This window comes from Hippopotamus amphibius, chromosome 11 (assembly GCF_030028045.1).
Source record: "Hippopotamus amphibius kiboko isolate mHipAmp2 chromosome 11, mHipAmp2.hap2, whole genome shotgun sequence".
Taxonomy (NCBI): Eukaryota; Metazoa; Chordata; class Mammalia; order Artiodactyla; family Hippopotamidae; genus Hippopotamus; species Hippopotamus amphibius.
This window is the reverse complement of record NC_080196.1, coordinates 39,542,339-39,560,283: the sequence shown is the minus strand read 5'-3', so window position 1 is coordinate 39,560,283 and position 17,945 is coordinate 39,542,339. Positions and strand designations below refer to the sequence as shown.

The 17,945-nt window shown below is 41.7% G+C and overlaps 1 protein-coding gene across 3 annotated transcripts in view; it reads left to right on the top strand.

Moving 5' to 3' along the window:
• Positions 1–11,993, top strand: part of RNF8 (ring finger protein 8) — a 37,804-nt gene extending 25,811 nt beyond the window's left edge. For 2 of the 3 annotated variants that reach the window (XM_057699878.1, XM_057699877.1), the window contains one exon: positions 3,670–4,133. In XM_057699878.1, the coding sequence (XP_057555861.1) occupies positions 3,670–3,798 (129 nt within the window). In that variant the 3' untranslated portion in view covers positions 3,799–4,133. Of the gene's footprint in view, positions 1–3,669; positions 4,134–9,536 lie in introns of those variants that run through there. The other variant, XM_057699876.1, reaches the window with a different exon arrangement.
• Positions 11,994–17,945: the final 5,952 nt, after the last annotated feature.

The following is a 17,945-nucleotide window of genomic DNA, read 5'->3' as shown; positions in this document are numbered from 1 at the left end:
GTTTGCTTGGTCTGTGTGTGGGTGGGGACACCCACATGCTTTCTTTTTTTGCTCTTTGTTTTTGAGGGTTATTTTTTTTATTTTTTTCTTTGAAGTATAATTGATTTACAATGTTCTGTTAGTTTCAGGTGTACTACATAGTGACTTGGTATTTTTATACATTACAGAATGATCACCATAATAAGCCTAGTTACCATCTGTCACCACACAGAGTGATTACAATATTACTGACTACATTCCCTATGCTGTACATTACATCCCTGTGACTTAATTTATTTTGTAAGTGGAAGTTAATTCCGTTTCCCTATTTCACCCATTCCCCCATCCCTCTCCCTTCTGGCAACCACCATATTGTTCTTTGTATTTATGAGTCTGTTTCTGTTTTGTTATGTTTGTTCATTTGTTTTTTAGATTCCAGATTTAAGTGAAATCATATGGTATCTGTCTTTCTCTGTCTGACTTATTTCACTTAGCATAATACACTCTAGGTGCATCCATGTTGTTGCAAATGGGAAGATCTCATTCTTTTTTATGGCTGATAGTCCCTTGTGTGTGTATATTTTATATATACCGCTTAGCTATTGTCAGTAATGCTGCAGTGAACATTGGGCATGCATATATCTTTTTGAGTTAATGTTTTCATTTTCTTTGGATAAATACCCAGAAGTGGAATTGTTCGGTTGTGTGGTAGCTCTATTTTTAATTTTCTGAGGAACCTCCATACTGTTCTCTGTAGTGGTTGTACCAGTTTACATTCTCACCAACAGTGCAGGAGGGTTCCCTTTTCTCCACACACTCATATGTACCTTCTTTACCCAGCCCACTGACTAGGTTTCTTTTCAAAAGTCCAAGCATGGTAGATGCATGCAGCCACTGGAAAGGCAAAGAAGGGCCTTGTGTCCTAAATTCAACTCTGACTGCCCTCACACAGAGCTAATACTGCAGAGTAGATAACATCAGACCCCTCTTTTCTCTCCAAAGGCGAAAGCGGGTGTCTTGCTGCCTTTTTGGTAACACTAGGAGCCGACACAGTAAACTGAATCGGCCTCCATGTCAGACTAACTGGTGGAGAGCAGTTCTGGCACCAGTCTCAGTTTCTGCAGTTATCGCAGCAAGTGCAGCTTTGAGGTTTTCTCTGGAGACAGACAGAAGGTTCTGAGGCGCGATTTAGGGAAACATGTGCCAAAGCCATCAGCAGCTTCATTGGGCTGCAGTGTGGAGTTTAGAGAAAATTCTCAGTTCAGATACCAACCTTCTTTGCCAGTTGAAAGCTGGTTTAATCCCCAGTGCATGGGAATTTTTAAAGGACCAAATGTAGGATCTAGGAACTAGAATTGGCAAACCTATAATTGTCACAGTTCTGACACTGGCAGGGCCACTTTCCTCCTGGGCAGGGGTTGCGCTAATCACGAGTTCAGAGAGAAGGACCTGCCTGTCTGTGGCAGCACAGGGCTCTGATTCCACCAAGAGCATCCCCACTCTAGGCCTCCTGGCTGGTTGTTGTCTTCAAGGCCCATATCCCCGCGGGAGGAGTATTGCCTCATGACTGGTTAGCCATAGATCCTTTGTAAAGTCTGTGAGGCCCGATTATCCCGAGGAGAGGAGGAGGAGGAGAGTGTTAGGATGCCAGACCCTGTGTTTGGAGAAAGTGTGCCCTGGAACTGGGGCAGATAACGAATGTTGAGTAAGTGCTTGTCACATGAGTAATTGTGGCTCGCTGGGATGTTGACGTGAGTTTTTTCTAAAAGGGACATTTTGTAACATCTGCTGTGGAGGATCTCCCTCTGGAGCTGGGGAGGTGCTGGAGCAGAGTCTTCTGTCAGTTGCTCCCCCTTCCCCATTTGTTCTGTTCTCATTAAGTGTTGGTTGGTTGACAAGAGTGTTAACATTCTCACTTTAAGCTTTCCGTAGCAGTTTCTTTGGGTTGTGCTCAGAAAAGAAAAAAGCAAATTATCTAGAAGTAAAATCTTGTTGGTCCTTTAGAACAGGGATTTTCAGTCCAGGAGCTTTATCAAACTGCACTTCCCAGCTCCCTTGATACTATAATATTGAGTCGAGGCTACCAGTGGGAGTGTACCATGGCCTTCAGGGGTGCTGAGGTGGGAAGAGAGGTTTATGAACCACAGCTTTCCTGAATCTGAGACAGGTCCCTCCAGAGGTTGGTGGTCTCTAGGAAGATTGGCCCAGGTGAGATCCCATGACCTGTGGCTCTTGCCAGCTTCCTGTAGGCTAGGAGGAGGGTGATCCAGACACAGGGCAGGAGAAACTCGCCATATCTGAAGAGAGTGTCTGCCTGCCCACCTGGAAGACTTTCCCTGGTGTTACCCGTCATCTGCTGAAAGAACCTTGTAAAGGATTATGTGGGGAATGGCCGCAGTAACAGTGTCTGCCATGACCTCATCCATAGGGAATACTTGTTAGCAAGTGCTTTTAACCTTCCCAGCATTGCCCCAAGAATCTAGAGGGTCACGTGCATGAAGTCAACATGCCTGCCTGGCATAGGACAGTGTTTATCTGAAAGAAAGTGACTCTCAGCAAGATTGACATGGGTTGGGGTGTCCACGTACATGCACTGAAATATTTTATAACACTATAAAAAATTTAAAACTCTAAAAATTTTGGCTTAAAAATTCATACTTTGCAAAATTACCATGGGATCAAAAATTAGCAGACTTGCTAATAGAAGCTTTTTTTCTTATTCCTTCATCACCACCCCCCATTTTTGCCCCTCTCTTTTTCTTTCCCTTCTTTTCTTTGTCACATACTGTCCTTCCTTGCCTTGTTCCCTGATGGGTGTCTCTCCCAAAGCCCTTGTTGTTCCCTTGTATATAAATTTAATAACACTTTCAATCTGCCTACCAAAGCATTTGAGACCTTAATCTCAAAGAAGGTCTTGAGATTGTCCTTGGTGTAAACCAAGATCCCTGCTTCCCTGGGATCAAGGAAGCAGAAGCTATTGGAAAACACTAGAGGCCAGTGAATAGCCCCTCCCACTCCCTTCCTCTCTGGACAGGGGAAGAACTTGCACCTCTCCCTGCCTGTTGCTGTGTATGTAATCCTTTCCTTCCTCCAACAAATATTAATTGAAGGCCAGCTTTGTGCCAGACACTCTTTGAAGGTATGAAGAATAGAAAGAGAAGTGAAAATCTAATAAGTTAGATGTGATTTGTGCTATGGAGAAAAATTAAGCAAGAAAGGGGCCTGGGAGTGATGAGGAGAGCATTGGCAGTTTTTGATAAAGTAGTCAAGGTAGTCACTGAAGGAGGTGGTATTTGAGTGAAGCTCCGAATGCAGTGGCCATGCAGCCATCTGGGGAAAGGGCATCTCAGGCAGTGGAGATGGGAATGGGGAGCGAGCTTGGGGTGCTGGAGGAACAGCAAGGAGGTGGTGTGGCTGGAGTGGAGTGAGCAATGGGGAGGGGAATAGAAAGTGAGGTCAGGAGGTTGGGTAGGCGGAAGATTGTGTGGAGGTTTATAGATCTTTGTAAGGACTTTGACTTACTCTGGGAGAAGTGAGGAGTGGGCTTTGAGCAGAGTGATATGATCTGACGTCTGTTTTCTTGGTTCACCATGGCTGCTGTGTGGGGAAAAGACTGAGGGTGGCAGCAGGGAGGCCAGGGTAGGGAAATGCAGCCTTCTCCCTTACTTCTCTTTTTTTTTCTCTCCAAAGCAAAGAGACTGTTCTGAAGACCATGCTCCAAGGGCATTTGAAAGACTGCCAGGCAATGGGAACTTGGGATGGTCTGGAGGATTCTCTGTGGACAGGTCTTGGGCCGCTCTGAGACAGAGCGTGGAATAGAGCCACGTGGGACAGAGTCTGAGTTAGGAAGTCCTCCGTCACGAGCCTCCATGTTGGTCATCCCTGCTGCCACCATTGTTTGAAGCACCGACTGCTTCAGGGTACTTAAGAGACTCTGCTTCACTACATGTTGAATGGGTTATGTATTTCTGTTGTGCTTTTTAAATTTGTTGTTGTTGTTGTTATTGTTTTGGTACCTCAGAAGCACCTCTGTTGACATTTGTTTTGGGCAGGTTGGGTGTACCTGAAGGCCGCGGCAGCCTCTATTTGAGAGGATGGCATACCTCTTCTTTGTGAAAACAAGGTGTCATTTCCTGAAATAAAATGTAAAACCTATCAGTTGCTCAGCTGGGCTTTTGTATATTTATCTTCCTTCCCTTCCAGCTCCCAGACAGTCTCACAAGTAAACACTGGCAGCTTATAAATTGCAACCTAGAAAGTGACTGTATCAAATGATAGACTCAAGTGAAAGTCAGCCTAAGAAATCAAGCCCAAGATCATGGCCATAGCAGATAGGCTCTGTTAAGCCCCTGACTGGTGTGTCTCCTTTTCATTCCAGAGATGAGTCACTGCTACCTGGTTTTGGGATGGAGTGAATTCCCTTCTTTCAGCTGGTATTCTAAAATTGTTTCCAAAAAAATTAAAAGTCATGTCTCTTCTGCTGCTTTCCCATTTTAAACAAAGAAAACTAGTTTGATGTTTGGGAAATAGACGCTTAGGAAAACCTATGGTATCTTTGGTTACCAGTGATGAGAATGAAGGAAAACACAGGAAATCGAAGAGTAACTTGAAAAGAGGAGCTCTAGTAGGAAACTGGTTGTGCATTATGTGATTCAATGATTTGCTTCCAAATGGAAAGGTATTTTCCTCTCCCTTTTTACTGCCTACCTAGAGAACTGTTCTTTGTAGTTCTTTCTTTATACCCCATGTGTTTCATAGGGATGGTAGGTTTTTCCTTTGTTGAATCCTGTGTATATTGGGATTCTGGTGTTCCCAATTTTCATTTTCATCTTTCTCAGTGGTATTACTGATTGAAATACTGGTGTAGTCAAGGAAGAAGTAAGTTAAACATAGAAAATAATACTTAAAAATAGCCATTATAACCAAATCAAAAAATTCTGTAGAAATAGAGAAAAGAAGGAAAAGATTACCATTTTGTTGTAACAGTCTCCTATTTCTTCTGTACATGTGTTTTGTTTATACAGTTGCATGGGATACATAAATTTTTAGAAGAGTATAGATATACTTTTTTTTTTTAAGAAAGGAAAGGGGCTTTAATAAAAGCTGGCAATCTAGGGAGATGGTGGACTCACGTCCAAAGACCAAAGATTCTGCTCAGCCATGATTGTTTGCTTGTTTTTGTTTAAAAAAATTTTTTATTGAAGTACAGTTGATTTGCAATGTTAATTTCTGCTATACAGCAAACTGATTCAGTTACACATATATATAGTCTTTTTTTTAATATTCTTTTCCATTATGGTTTATCATAGGCTATTGAATATAGTTCTCTGTACTATACAATAGGGACCTTGTTGTTCTTCCATTCTATATATGATAGCTTACATCTGCTAACCCCAACCTCCCACTCCATCCTGCCCCTAACCTCTTCCCCCTTGGCAACCACAATTCTGTTGTCTGTGTCCATGAATCTGTTTCTGTTTTGTAAATAGGCTTGTTTGTGTCGTATTTTAGTTCCACATGTAAGTGATAGCATATGGTATTTGTCTTTCTTTTTCTTTTTTCTTAAAATAAATTTATTTATTTATTTATTTATTGGCTGCGTTGGGTCTTTGTTGCTGCACACGGGCTTTCTCTAGTTGCGGCGAGTGAGAGCTACTCTTTGCTGTGGTGCGCAGGCTTCTCATTGTGGTGGCTTCCCTTGTCGTGGGGCACAGGCTCTAGGCACATGGGCTTCAGTACTTGCAGCACATGGGCTCAGTAGTTATGGCTCGTGGGCTCTAGAGTGCAGACTCAATAGTTGTGGCGCATGGACTTAGTTGTTCTGCAGCATGTGGGATCTTCCCAGACCAGGGATCGAACCCGTGTCCCCTGCACTGGCAGATGGATTCTTAACCACTGCGCTACCTAGGAATTCTCTTTCTTTTTCTGACTTCACTTAGTATAATAATCTCTAGTTGCATCCATGTTGCTGCAAATGCCATTATTTTGTTTTTTTGTTTTTTCTTTTATAGCTGAGTAGTATTCCATTTATATATGTGTACTGCATCCTCTTTACCCATTCATCTGTCAGTGGACATTTAGGTTGTTTCTGTGTCTTGGCTATTGTGAATAGTGCTTCTATGAACATAAGGGTGTGTGTATCTTTTTGAGTTAGAGTTTTGTCTGGATATATGCCCAGGGGTGGGATTGCTAGATCATATGGTGATTTTATTTTTAGTTTTCTGAGGAACCAGCATATTGTTTTCCATAGTGGCTGTACCAACTTACATTCCCACCAACGTTGTAGGAGGCTTCCCTTTTCTCCACATCCTCTCTAGCAGTCGTTACTTGTGATGTTTTTAATGATGACCATTCTGATTGGGTGTAAGGTGGTACCTCATTATAGTTTTGATTTGCATTTCTTTAATAATTAGCAATGTTGAGTGTCTTTTCACATGCCTATTAGCCATTTGTATTTCTTCTTTGGAGAAATGTCTAGGTCTTCTGCCCATTTTTCGATTGGGTTGTTTGGTTTTTAGTTGTTGAATTATATGAGCTGTTGGTATATTTTGGAAATTAAGCCCTTGTCGGGCACATCACTTGCAAATATTTTCTCCCAGTCTGTAGGTTGTCTTTTCATTTTATTTATGGTTTCCTTTGTTGTGCAAAAGCTTGTAAGTTTGATTAGTCCCATTTGTTTATTATTGTTTTATTTCTATTGCCTTGGGAGACTGACCTAAGAAAACATTGGTACGATTTACGTTGGAGAATGTTTTGCCTATGATCTCTTCTTGGTGTTTTATGCTGTTGTGTCTTATGTTTAAGTCTTTAAGCTATTTTGAGTTTATTTTTGTGTATAGTGAGAGGGTGTGTTCTAACTTCATGAATTTACATGTGGCTGTCCTACTTTCCCAATACCACTTGCTGAAGAGACTGTCCTTTTCCCATTGTGTATTCTTGCCTCCTTTGTCTGTAGGTATATGGGTTTATTTCTAGGGTCTCTGTTATGTTCCACTGAGCCTCATATGTCTGTTTTTGTGCCCATACCACACTGTTCTGATTACTGTAGCTTTGTAGTATAGTCTGAAGTCTGGGCGGGTTATGCCTCCTGCTTTGTTCTTTTTCTTCAGGATTGTTTTGCCAATTCTGGGTCATATGTTTGGTTTCATATAAATTTTAGGATTATTTGTTGTAGTTCTGTGAAAAATGTCATGGGTAATTTGATAGGGATCACATTAAATCTTTAGATTGCTTTGGGTAGTATGGCCATTTTAACAATATTAATTCTTTCAATCCAAGAGCATGGGATATCTTTCCATTTCTTTGAATCATCTTCAGTTGCCTTTATTAATGTTTCATAGTTATCAGCGTATAAGTCTTTCCCCTCCTTGGTCAGGTTTATTTCTGAGTATTTTATATTCTGGGGTGTGATTTTGAAAGGTTTTTTTTTTTTTTACATTCCCTTTCTGATACTTCATTGTTAGTGTAAAGAAGTGCAACCGACTTGTGCATGTTCATCTTGTATCCTGTTACCTTGCTGAATTCATTTATAAGTTCTAGTCATTTTTTTGTGGAGTCTTTAGGGTTTTCTATATATAGAATCATGCCATCTGCATATAATGACAATTTTACCTCTTCCCTTCCAGTTTGGATGCCTTGTGTTTCTTTTTCTTGCCTGATTGCTGTGGCTAGGACTTCCAGTACTGTATTGAATAGAAGAGGTGAGAGTGAGCATCCTTGTCTCTTTCCAGATTTTAGTGGGAAGGCTTTTAGCTTTTCACCGTTGAATATTATATTGACTGTGGCCTTCTCATAAATAGCTTTTATTATGTTGAGATATGTTCCCTTGCTACCCACTTTGGTAAGAGGTTTTTTGGGGGGGGGGGGGGGGGGGGCGGTTTTTTTTTTTTTTTTTGGCCACACCCTGTGGCCTGTGGGATCTTAGTTCCCCGACCAGGGATCAAACCTGCACACCCCTGCAGTAGAAGCATGGAGTCTTAACCACTGGACTGTCAGGGAGGTCCCTGGTAAGAGTTTTTATCATGAATAGATGTTGAATTTTGTCAGATGTCTTTTTCTGCATCTACCAGGTATACGTTTTTTGTGTAAGTAATATGGTCACGTTTTGAAATCAGAAGGTATAAAAGGACCTAAAGTGAAAAGCCTGTCACCTTTGTCTCCCAGTGACACTTCCCTGCACAGAGGTGACGAGTGTTGCTGGTTCCTTATATATCCTTCCAGAGATCTACTCTGTATAAGCAAAAACACACATGTAGGCCTTCTTTCCCATCTTTTCCACAAATGATAACAAACTGTACACTATTTTGTACTTTGTTTTTTTCATTTATATTTGCTGATTGTTCCATGTCAGAACATAAGGAATTTCTTCATTCTTTGTTACAGCTGCCTATTATTTCATTATGTGTTTGTACCATAATTTGTTTTTCCAGTTTTCCTTTTTTAAAATCTAGGTTGCTTTAAACCTTTTATGCTTTCTTTTCTTCATATAGCTCTCAAATAGAGTCCTATTAAATAAATATCAATATATACTTTTAACTAAAATAACAAAACAAAAATAATGGCAACAAAAATGACATAGAACCCATAAAGTGGTATGTGAAGAAGTCAAAAAGGGAAATCTGGAAATCAACCTAGTGGGCGTTCTCTTAAAATTAAGGAGGCTCAATTTGTTTTTGTTTTTGTTTTTAATTTTTAAACTGTATTTATTTATTTTTTTGAATATTCATTTATTTATTTTATTTTTGGCTGTGTCAGGTCTTAGTTGTGGCAGGTGGGATCCTCCGCTGCAGCGTGCAGGCTCCTTATTGCAGTGCAGTGTGTGGGCTTCTGTCTGGTTGTGGTGCTACGGGCTCCAGCATGTGTAGGCTCTGTAGTTGTGGCACATGGGTTCCAGAGTACATGGGTTCTGTAGTTGCAGCATGTGGGCGCTCTAGTTGTGGCCCGAGTACTCAGTAGTTGCAGTGCACAGGCTTAGTTACCCTGCAGCATGTTCCCCAACCAGGGATCGAACCCACATCCCCAACATTGGAAGGCGGATTCTTAACCAGTAGACCACCAGGGAAGTCCTGTTTCTTTTTAAAAAATATTTATGGATATAACTTTTTCTAAATGTTTTGTTAGTAATGGTCTAGTGAGTCTGGTTCCATAATAATTTAACTGCTTGCATCTGAAGGTCTAATAATCCACATTGAAATAAGAATGAAATCAGTTAGGCTCCTGATTCCACAAAACTCTACAGTGTAAAATTTCAGTAAAGCCAAGGCAGAGTATCCAAGGTAAAATCAATCTGCTCCCAACCATCCAAGAAAAAGACAGTGCAACCATCACTTTGTATGAATAGCCATTTACATTTTGACAAGATGAGGGCTTCAGAAAATCAACTTCATTTCTAGTAAGATGTGTGCCATTGCCACTGAAATCCTTATAATTTATGTTGGGTGACATATAATTGTGTTGGATGACTGCAAATGAGCTGTGTAGATTATATAGTTAACTGCATAGTCAGTGGCTATCATGTTGGGGACCAGTACTTCTGCTTTTTACCCTTTGTTTTTAAGACAATGCTGCAGTGAACCCCCTTGTACATCATTAGAGGAAAGTTCTGCAAAGGAGACACATCTCAACTCAAAGAGCCTGAAGGCCATCTACAGAGACTGATCTCACAGAAGGATCCTTCTCTTCCTTGGCTGCTGGACACAGAGTGACTTTTGCAACCTCTCCTTCCAAAACACCACATTCTTCTCAAGTGTGCCACAGGTTAAGAAAGTGAGCTCTTAAATACAGACTTTAGGGGACTTCACTTGTGGCGCAGTGGATAAAGCTTTGTGCCCCAATGCAGGGGTCCTGGTTTCCATCCCTGGTCGGGGTACTAGATCCCATATGCATGCCGCAACTAAGAGTTCTCATGCCTCAACTAATGAGCCTGCCTGCTGCAACTAAGACCCGGTGCAGGCAAATAAATAAATAAAATTTTAAATACAGACTTAAAAAAGAAAAAAGAAAGTGTAACATTTGCGAGTCAGACTAGTTGGGTTTGAATCCCAGCCCTGCCATTTGTAACTGTGTGACCTTGGGCAAGTTACTCAACCTCTCTGAGCCTCTGTTTCTTCATCTCTAAAATACCCTGATGTGTTATTGTGAGGCCTAAATAATTAGTCCAGTTATTGCACTGCTCACAAACATAAACTTGAATGTTCTATTGTTAAAGGACACAAAGCCAAAAATTAACCCAAACTTTCACATCATTTCTCTGAGCTACAGTATGTTCTTCTCCTGGAGTGATATCTGATATTAAACACTATGTACATTTTGCTTGCCTAGAAAGATACACAGTAACTTTTCTGCCCTGCAGCACCAAACCACAGTATAGCCGAGCCCCACCACTGTTCAGTCTGGCTCTAATTAAAGGCATGTTCTCCACAACAGGGCTCTGAGAAACTGGGTAAAGAGGGTTTGTTTCAGATTCTGGCTTTATGAAGCAGATGAATGCAGCCAGCTAGCTCTGTGAAGCACTTTGCAGTGAGTGGCAGGTGTCCCATATCCATCTGATTACCTTAACCTAGAAAGGCCTCATTCTACCTCTAGGCAGGCTTCATCCCAGCAATCAGACTGTGCCAGGGCGGGGGACTTTGCCCTTTGTGGGTTGGATAGCTGGATACCTGTCATCTGTTTTTCTGATTGGAAACTGCTGTTTTTATAGAAAGACCTAAATCCCCTCGTTATCTCCAGCCCTTCTCTCTCACTACTTTTTGCTCTGTGAACAACCATCCAGGCATTCACTACAGCTGCAAGAGTGCCTGGGATGGGCAGCTCTCTCCAGCTGCCTGTTTGCTCTTTATAGCCTGACTCTGTATAGAATCTCCGCACTTCATATCTAAGGATAACTCAGGGGTGCCCAAGGTTTGTTTGTCTCAACAGCTCGTTCCCCTAGACCTCTAAAAATTTCTACAATTAACTCTACTTGACATAGAAACTCAGAGAAATACATCTAACTTGCATTGTGGTCCTAACCTAAGAAGAATCTAAGAAGGTTAGAATCCTGGAATCACTGTCTCTTACCGAGAAGCAGTCTTGTTAACAGATGCAGGGCCTGATTTGAGCAGAATGCTGGCATCTGTAACCATAGGCCAAGGGCTTGTTCTTCTGAACACCAGTAAAACTTTCCAGATGGTCAACTCTTTTAGCTTTTTCTGTAAATGGGGGTTGAGACAGTAGGAATAGGAGCTCCTGAGGAGAAGATGGGGCCTTGTGTTGATGAAAAGTAATGCCCTGTCTTGTTTAGCTGATTTCTTCATTTTAGAAGAGCCCATGAATGCTGCACAATAAATGCTCAGATGCTGGACTTTCTTCGTCTGTAGCATCCCCAAACAGTGTGCCCACCAGGGGTTACCTGAACTCATTAATTTAGTCTCCAAGTAGCATTTTCAGCTTGTTGCTTTACCAGAGTCTAACCCAGATCCCCACATCAAATCCAATTTCCAGATCCACCATCCTTGCTGTCCGCCTCCTTTGCGCTCTGTGAATACTTGAATCTGGTGTGACTTTTTTGTCGTCTAGTGATTATTTGAATTCTGGATATTTCCAATAAATTCAATTCAGCAATAGTTATTGGATGCCGACTTTTTACCAAGCACTGCTCTAAGTGTTTATTCCCTAAAGGAAAGAAAAAAGCCATTGTGAGCTACATCCTAGTAAAGGGTTGAAAGGTCAAAAGCTTGCCACAAAGGTTTTATCAGATTCTGTGGAAGTGGTTTAGCAGTGCTGCTACCTAAGAGCTAGCATAGTGGATGTGTCTTCACCTACACCCACACATTCCAGAGTTAGAATTTTGGTTAAGGGGGTGCCATAGGGTTGAAGTGATGGAGCTTGGTTTCAAGGCTGGTTAGGGTGGAAAATGAAGAGAGGAGGGAGGTGATAATTAGACGGTAGGTGAGTCCAGGGCCTGCAGGAGGTATCTACAGGGTCAAAGAACGGCATCTGAAGGAGAGAGCTGGAAGTCAGAGAACTGATGTGTGGATTTAGTATTTAAAGGCTGGAACAGTTGTACAACCAAACATGAATGTTCTTATCCCAAAATAAAATGATGGGCTTTGCTTCACGAGCACTCTCCTTCATGAAAATAATTTTGTTCTTTTTAATTATATAGATCATATATTTTTATTTATATAATAAATTATTTTATTTATATAATTTATTTAAGTAATAAAATTATAATTATACATTTATATACTACATATATTAACACACTGTTCTTATGGATATATTATAGGTATATTAATTTTAAAATATGTTATTAAATAATATATTCATAAGAACTCTTCATTTTTGAGAATATATTCTTATTAAACCTCTTAATTTCCCACTTTCTTTTCCACCTTAATCTCCAGCTGCAACAGCAGGACAAAGTAAGCATTATTTTAAGATGCTGTTACAAAAATCTTTGGTTCCTGTTCTTTTCCTGCATCTGTCTCACCTACATTTGTCCTTTTTGACTATCCAGCACCCTAAAACTACTTTCATATTATTAACTAGTTCCCTTCCTTATGAAGCAAAGCCCACTTCCCCACAAAGAAGCTGAAAATACCGGATACTTGCTTTCCCAGAATACCTTGTGGCTACAGCTACATACACAACAAGGATGCCTTAATTAGGCGTATTCAAGCTGTGAACTGGAAATGTGATGCAAAGATGCTGGGACCAACAGAATCATGTTCTGTGAGAATCATGGCTGATGAGTCATTTCTAGAAGCAGTCGTGACAGTGGTGCTTGCAGCATTGTCCATGGTCAAGGGTGTTTGCCAACAAGCTTTGGTGTGCGTGCCCAGGTGCTGGGGGCAGTAGTGACTATAGAACCCCCAGACTGGTTCTAGAGTACCATTTGGGGTGTTATTCTTGGTCACATAGCTGCTAAACCTCTTTCCAATATATCCTTTTAATCCTTTCAATATATTCCTTTTCTAACTACTGTACTCAGAAGCCATTTCTGTTGCTTACACCTGAGTCAGAAGACTGACACAGCCTGGCCCAGTCTTGCCTTAATCCTGTGAGCTAGCCCATATCCTTCCAAAACATTTTCTTCTGGTTTGAGTTGGCAGCATCAGGTTCCATTACTTGTGTATGTGGCAAATGTGATGGGGAAGGGTCTGAGCTTCAAGTCTACCTTTTACTTGCTCTGTGACCTTCAGCCAGTTACCCAACTTTTGTGGGTATCAGTAACCAACTCTAAGAGGTAAGAGGGCACTTCCCACTCTGACCTGCTCTGGTTATGGGATTTGGGTGACCCCTCAAGTTCTGTGCTGAGTGATGAGAGACAGGTTGAACTGCTGATTGATGATACCACACATTCCCCCGCCCATGGAAGTTTCCCTTTTAAGTTCATAACATTCTAAAGCAATAGGTTTGTCACCTCTTCTCTTCCATTCATTTTCTTCCCTTCAGAAACACTGGGTGTGGGACTTCCCTGGTAGCTCAGTGGTTAAGAATCTGCCTGCCAATGCAGGGGACACGGGTTCCATCCCTGGTCCAGGAAGATCCCACATGCCGTGGAGCAGCTAAGCCCATGTGCCACAACTACTGAGCCTGTGCTCTAAAGCCCGAGAGCCACAACTAAGAGTAGCCCCTGCTTGCCACAACTAGAGAAAGCCCGCACACAGCAATGAAGACCCAATGCAGCCAATAAATAAATAAAATTTAAAAAAATCATCACTTAAAAAATTAAAAAAAAAAAAAACCCACTGGGCGAGGGACTTCCCTGGTGGTCCAGTGGCTAAGACTCTGTGCTCCCAATGCAGGGGCCTGGGTTCAATCCCTGATACCCCATGTCGCAACTAAGAGTTTGTATGCCACAACTAAAGATCCCACATGCGACAAGATCCTGCATGCCACAAGTAAGACCCGGTGCAGCCAAATTAATTAATTAAAAAAAAAAATGGGTGAGACTGGGACAGTGGACATTCTGGAAGCTAAAGGAGATGAGAGACAAAAGGGAATGGAAGGAGTCTCTAAAAGCTCAGGGAGGAGAGACAAACGTGTCCTTATCTTACCTTCTTGCAGACAGCTTTTTACAAGGAGCTTCCTCAGAGTAGACATACCTTGCGTCTTAAAAGCTAGGCCCTGGGACAATGTACCAGAGCTCAGCCCTTCCTCCTCTCTTCTCAAAATCCTTCAGTAGCTTTCTGAATAAGCCCCTGGTCTTGCATCAGCTATTGCTATTACTACCGTTATTGCCTGTGATGCACAACCATCTAGTCCAGTGGTGGTGAGCACCTGCCAAGGAGTCCGACACAGCTGGGTTTGAATTCTAGCTCAACTTTTACTATTCATATGAGCTTGGGCAAGTCAAGTTCTCTTCTGATTTCCTTTCCACGAAATGAGGATAATAAAATCTTTCCTCCCAGGGCTTTTGTGAGGGTGAAATGAGATGTGTATGCATTTCAAAATTAGGTTAGGCTAACAGAGGGCTCTAAATGAGCCATCTTCCCCACCCCCCATAAAAGCTGAAGGGAGGCTCAGTTGTTATTAAGGACTCAAGCTCTTTCTGTTTCTATCCTTCACCATCCTTACTCCACCTGATAGCCCAAGACAGCAAAAGTTTTAAGGCTTCCTGGAATTTCCACCCAACAACTTATGCATCATTGGCCAGAACATAAAGTCACACCTAGCTGCAAGGAGGACTAGAATTATAGTTTTTCAGCTGGACAGACTGCCTCCCAGGATGAAAAAGGGCTCATCAAGGAAGTGAGTCTTCTGCCAGTGACCATTCTAGTGAGCTTGAAGGTGGATCTTCCAGCCCAGTCAAGCCTTCACATGGCTGTAGTCCTGGCCAAGAGCTTGACTTCAACCTCAGGAGAGACCCTGAGCCAGTACTACTGAGCTAAGCTGCTCCTAGATTCCTCACCCTCATAAATGATGTGAGATAATAAATGTTTTTAAGCTACTAAGTGTTGGGGCAATTTGTTATGCAGCAATTGATAACCAATAGAGGAGGCAACAAGCCCCAGAACATTAGATTATCTGTCTATCACCAACAGAAACCACAGCTCTTGTCATATCACATTAAAGTTGCTGTGGCTATTTAAAAATATTATTTCTACTTATCCTTACTTCAGAACTACAGTATTATTAGATTTATTACTAGATAATACATGATTATGGTCTTCCGTGTTTGTGTTATATAGCTGGCCAGCCACTGGGCAATTCTGCACCTAGTGATCCATGTGTTTCTCACTTTGATAGCTTTGCTGCTTTCCAGGAATTTGTATCAAAAATTATTTGTTGATCAAACAAAAACAAACAAAAGTATGTTGTTTCTATTGTTGGTTCAGGTTTTGCAAACTAGACAGTTCAAATGAGAATTCTTAACTCTCCATGAGGCAGCTTGACCTTTTGTAACATGAGCAAGTATGTGGTCTAGAAGTGTGAACTAGGCATTTTCAAACCTAACCGTTGAGGTAACTGTTACAGGATATTATTTAAGATAATTAATTATTGCAAACACATGATACAGGCCATGTATAGAGTAACAAGTTATGCAAGTAGCAGAGGTTCTTTCTTTTACTTTTCCCTTTAAACTCTCTTCTTGTACATTGTCTGTGTTTTGAAGTAAAGGCATGAACAAACACACAGTATTTGTACAGGCTATATTTGCATATTATTTTTCCTTCGAAAATACTGAGCATTTAAAATAGGAAAACTGGAGGCAGGACTTTCAGGTAATGCCAGAAGTGAAGAGATCAGCATATCATTTACCCCAGAAGAAACTAGGACAATAGGAAGAGTTGACATAAAGAAAAATTGACAATACCATTTCAGTTCCCCAGAAATTAAGCAAAATCATACAACAATCTGAGAAGCATTTATGCTTGAAACACTGCAGAACTTCAGGTAAGAATAGTGGGAATTTGTGATGTTCTGGCCTGGGCCTCCCTCTGGTTATTTGACACAGAGGTTCTAAATTTTAGGACAGTCAGGACCAGCACCTTCTCAATGGGGGCTCATTCAATTTGGAGCAGAGGACAGTTGGCCACACCCAACAACATTGTTGGTGAAAGTGACCGTCTCAGAGGTAGAAGTGAGGAGGGCCAGTGGCTCTGCTACCTTGAGGTTGCAGTCTTGGTTGGGGCAAGCATGTTCCAGGCTGAGGCTGCATGCACGCACAGAGATCAGAGAGGGCCCAAGTCAGCTACACACTCCTGGCCAACCCTGAGGTTTTATGTTTGTTCAGAGGAAATACAAAAGGGCGTAGCAGAAAGTAAAAGCTGGATAAGACTGAAAATGGCCCGAACTATGACTACACTCCCCACCCCTATGCAGATCTATCAGTAGAGGACAGAAGATTTACTGGCTTGAGGTGGTTGAACACAAGCTCTGTTTGATCAGTGGCTGGCCACTAAGCCACACAGTACATGAGGCAATCCTCAGGAAGACAGAAACAAAAATAAGAATAAAAAAATAACAGAGACATCATTAGCTGGATACTGCAGGAGAGATAGATTTCATGAATTTAGCCCAGACAAGTTACTAATCAGAGAAACAATAAACAAACAAATAGCAATAACAGTAACCAGCAGGAGGGAATTAGAATTCAGAATTGCTACAACATATTATCTAAAACGTCCAATTTTCAACAAGAACAACAACAACAAATTATAAGACACACAAATGTGGGAAGACATTCGGGAACCTTTCTGAAACCTTGAAAATGTTAAAGTATGTGGGCCGAGCGATGGGATTCAGAATGTCCTGCTTGAGCAGTGGAGGAACTGAGGGTGCGGGGCGTGGAGACTAATATCACCCTGTTTGGTCCTGAAGGACGGCTGGTTAGCCAAAGACGGGTAAGATTCCTCAGAGGAGGAACAACCTAAGACAGGCACAGCCGCAGAGGGGCCAACAGGGGTGGTGCATAGAGCCTTCCTTATATCACCCTGTTTGGCCCTAGAGGATGACTGGTTAGCCAGAGACGGGTAAGATTCCTCAAGGGAGGAACAACCTAAGACAGGCACAGTCGCAGAGGGGCCAACAGAGGTGGGGCACAGACCCCCAATATCTGAGAGAGGTCTCCTGCCCCCAGGGCTGTTTTGCTCTCCACCCCCAGCTCAAATCCACACCTGCTCAACTCAGACCCAGGAAGTAAACAAAGATAATTGCCTCAGTCATGTGAGGCCTTTGATTGTTTATGGGTGTAACCTGAGAATGTTAGCCCATGAACTCAATAAAAGCAACCTGGGATGAGTCAGCAGGGCTCTTGATCCGAGAGGTCTTGAGCCCCCCGGTCCCACTTTTCTCTTCAGTCTGTGTCTGTGTCTTCTTCAAGCTTGCGGCACCCGTCACTCACCTCGAGTCGCCAAGCTGGTCTCGGCACACAAAGAAATGGAAATGTGTGACCCATGCTTGGAAAAAAACAATCAATATAAATTGACTCTGAGTGACTGTAGATATTGAGCTTAACAGAAAAAGACTTCAAAGAGGCTGTTATAATTATGTTCAAAAACTAAAGGAAATTATGTTTAAAAAATTAAAAGAAATTATGACAACAATGAATCAACACATAGAGATTCTCCATAAAGAAATGGAACTAGTAAGAAAAGAACCAAAGGCTATTCTGCAGTTGAAGAATACAGTAACTACCCAAAGCAGTCTAGACACTCAGTGCAATCCCTATCCAAATCCCAACAACATTCTTTTTTGCAGAATCCTAAAATTCATATGGAATCTCAGGGTAGCCTATAGCCAAAACAATCTTGAAAAACAAATTGAAGGTCTCACACTCCCTGGTTTCAAAACTTACTACAAAGCTACAGTAATCAAAACAGTGTGATACTGGCATAAAGACAGACATATTGCCCAATGGAATAGAATAGAGAGCCCAGAAATAAACCCTTGCATATACAGTCAAATGATTTTTGACAAAGATGCAAGGACCTCAATGGGGAAAAGACAATCTTTTCAACAAGTGGTGTTGGAAAAAC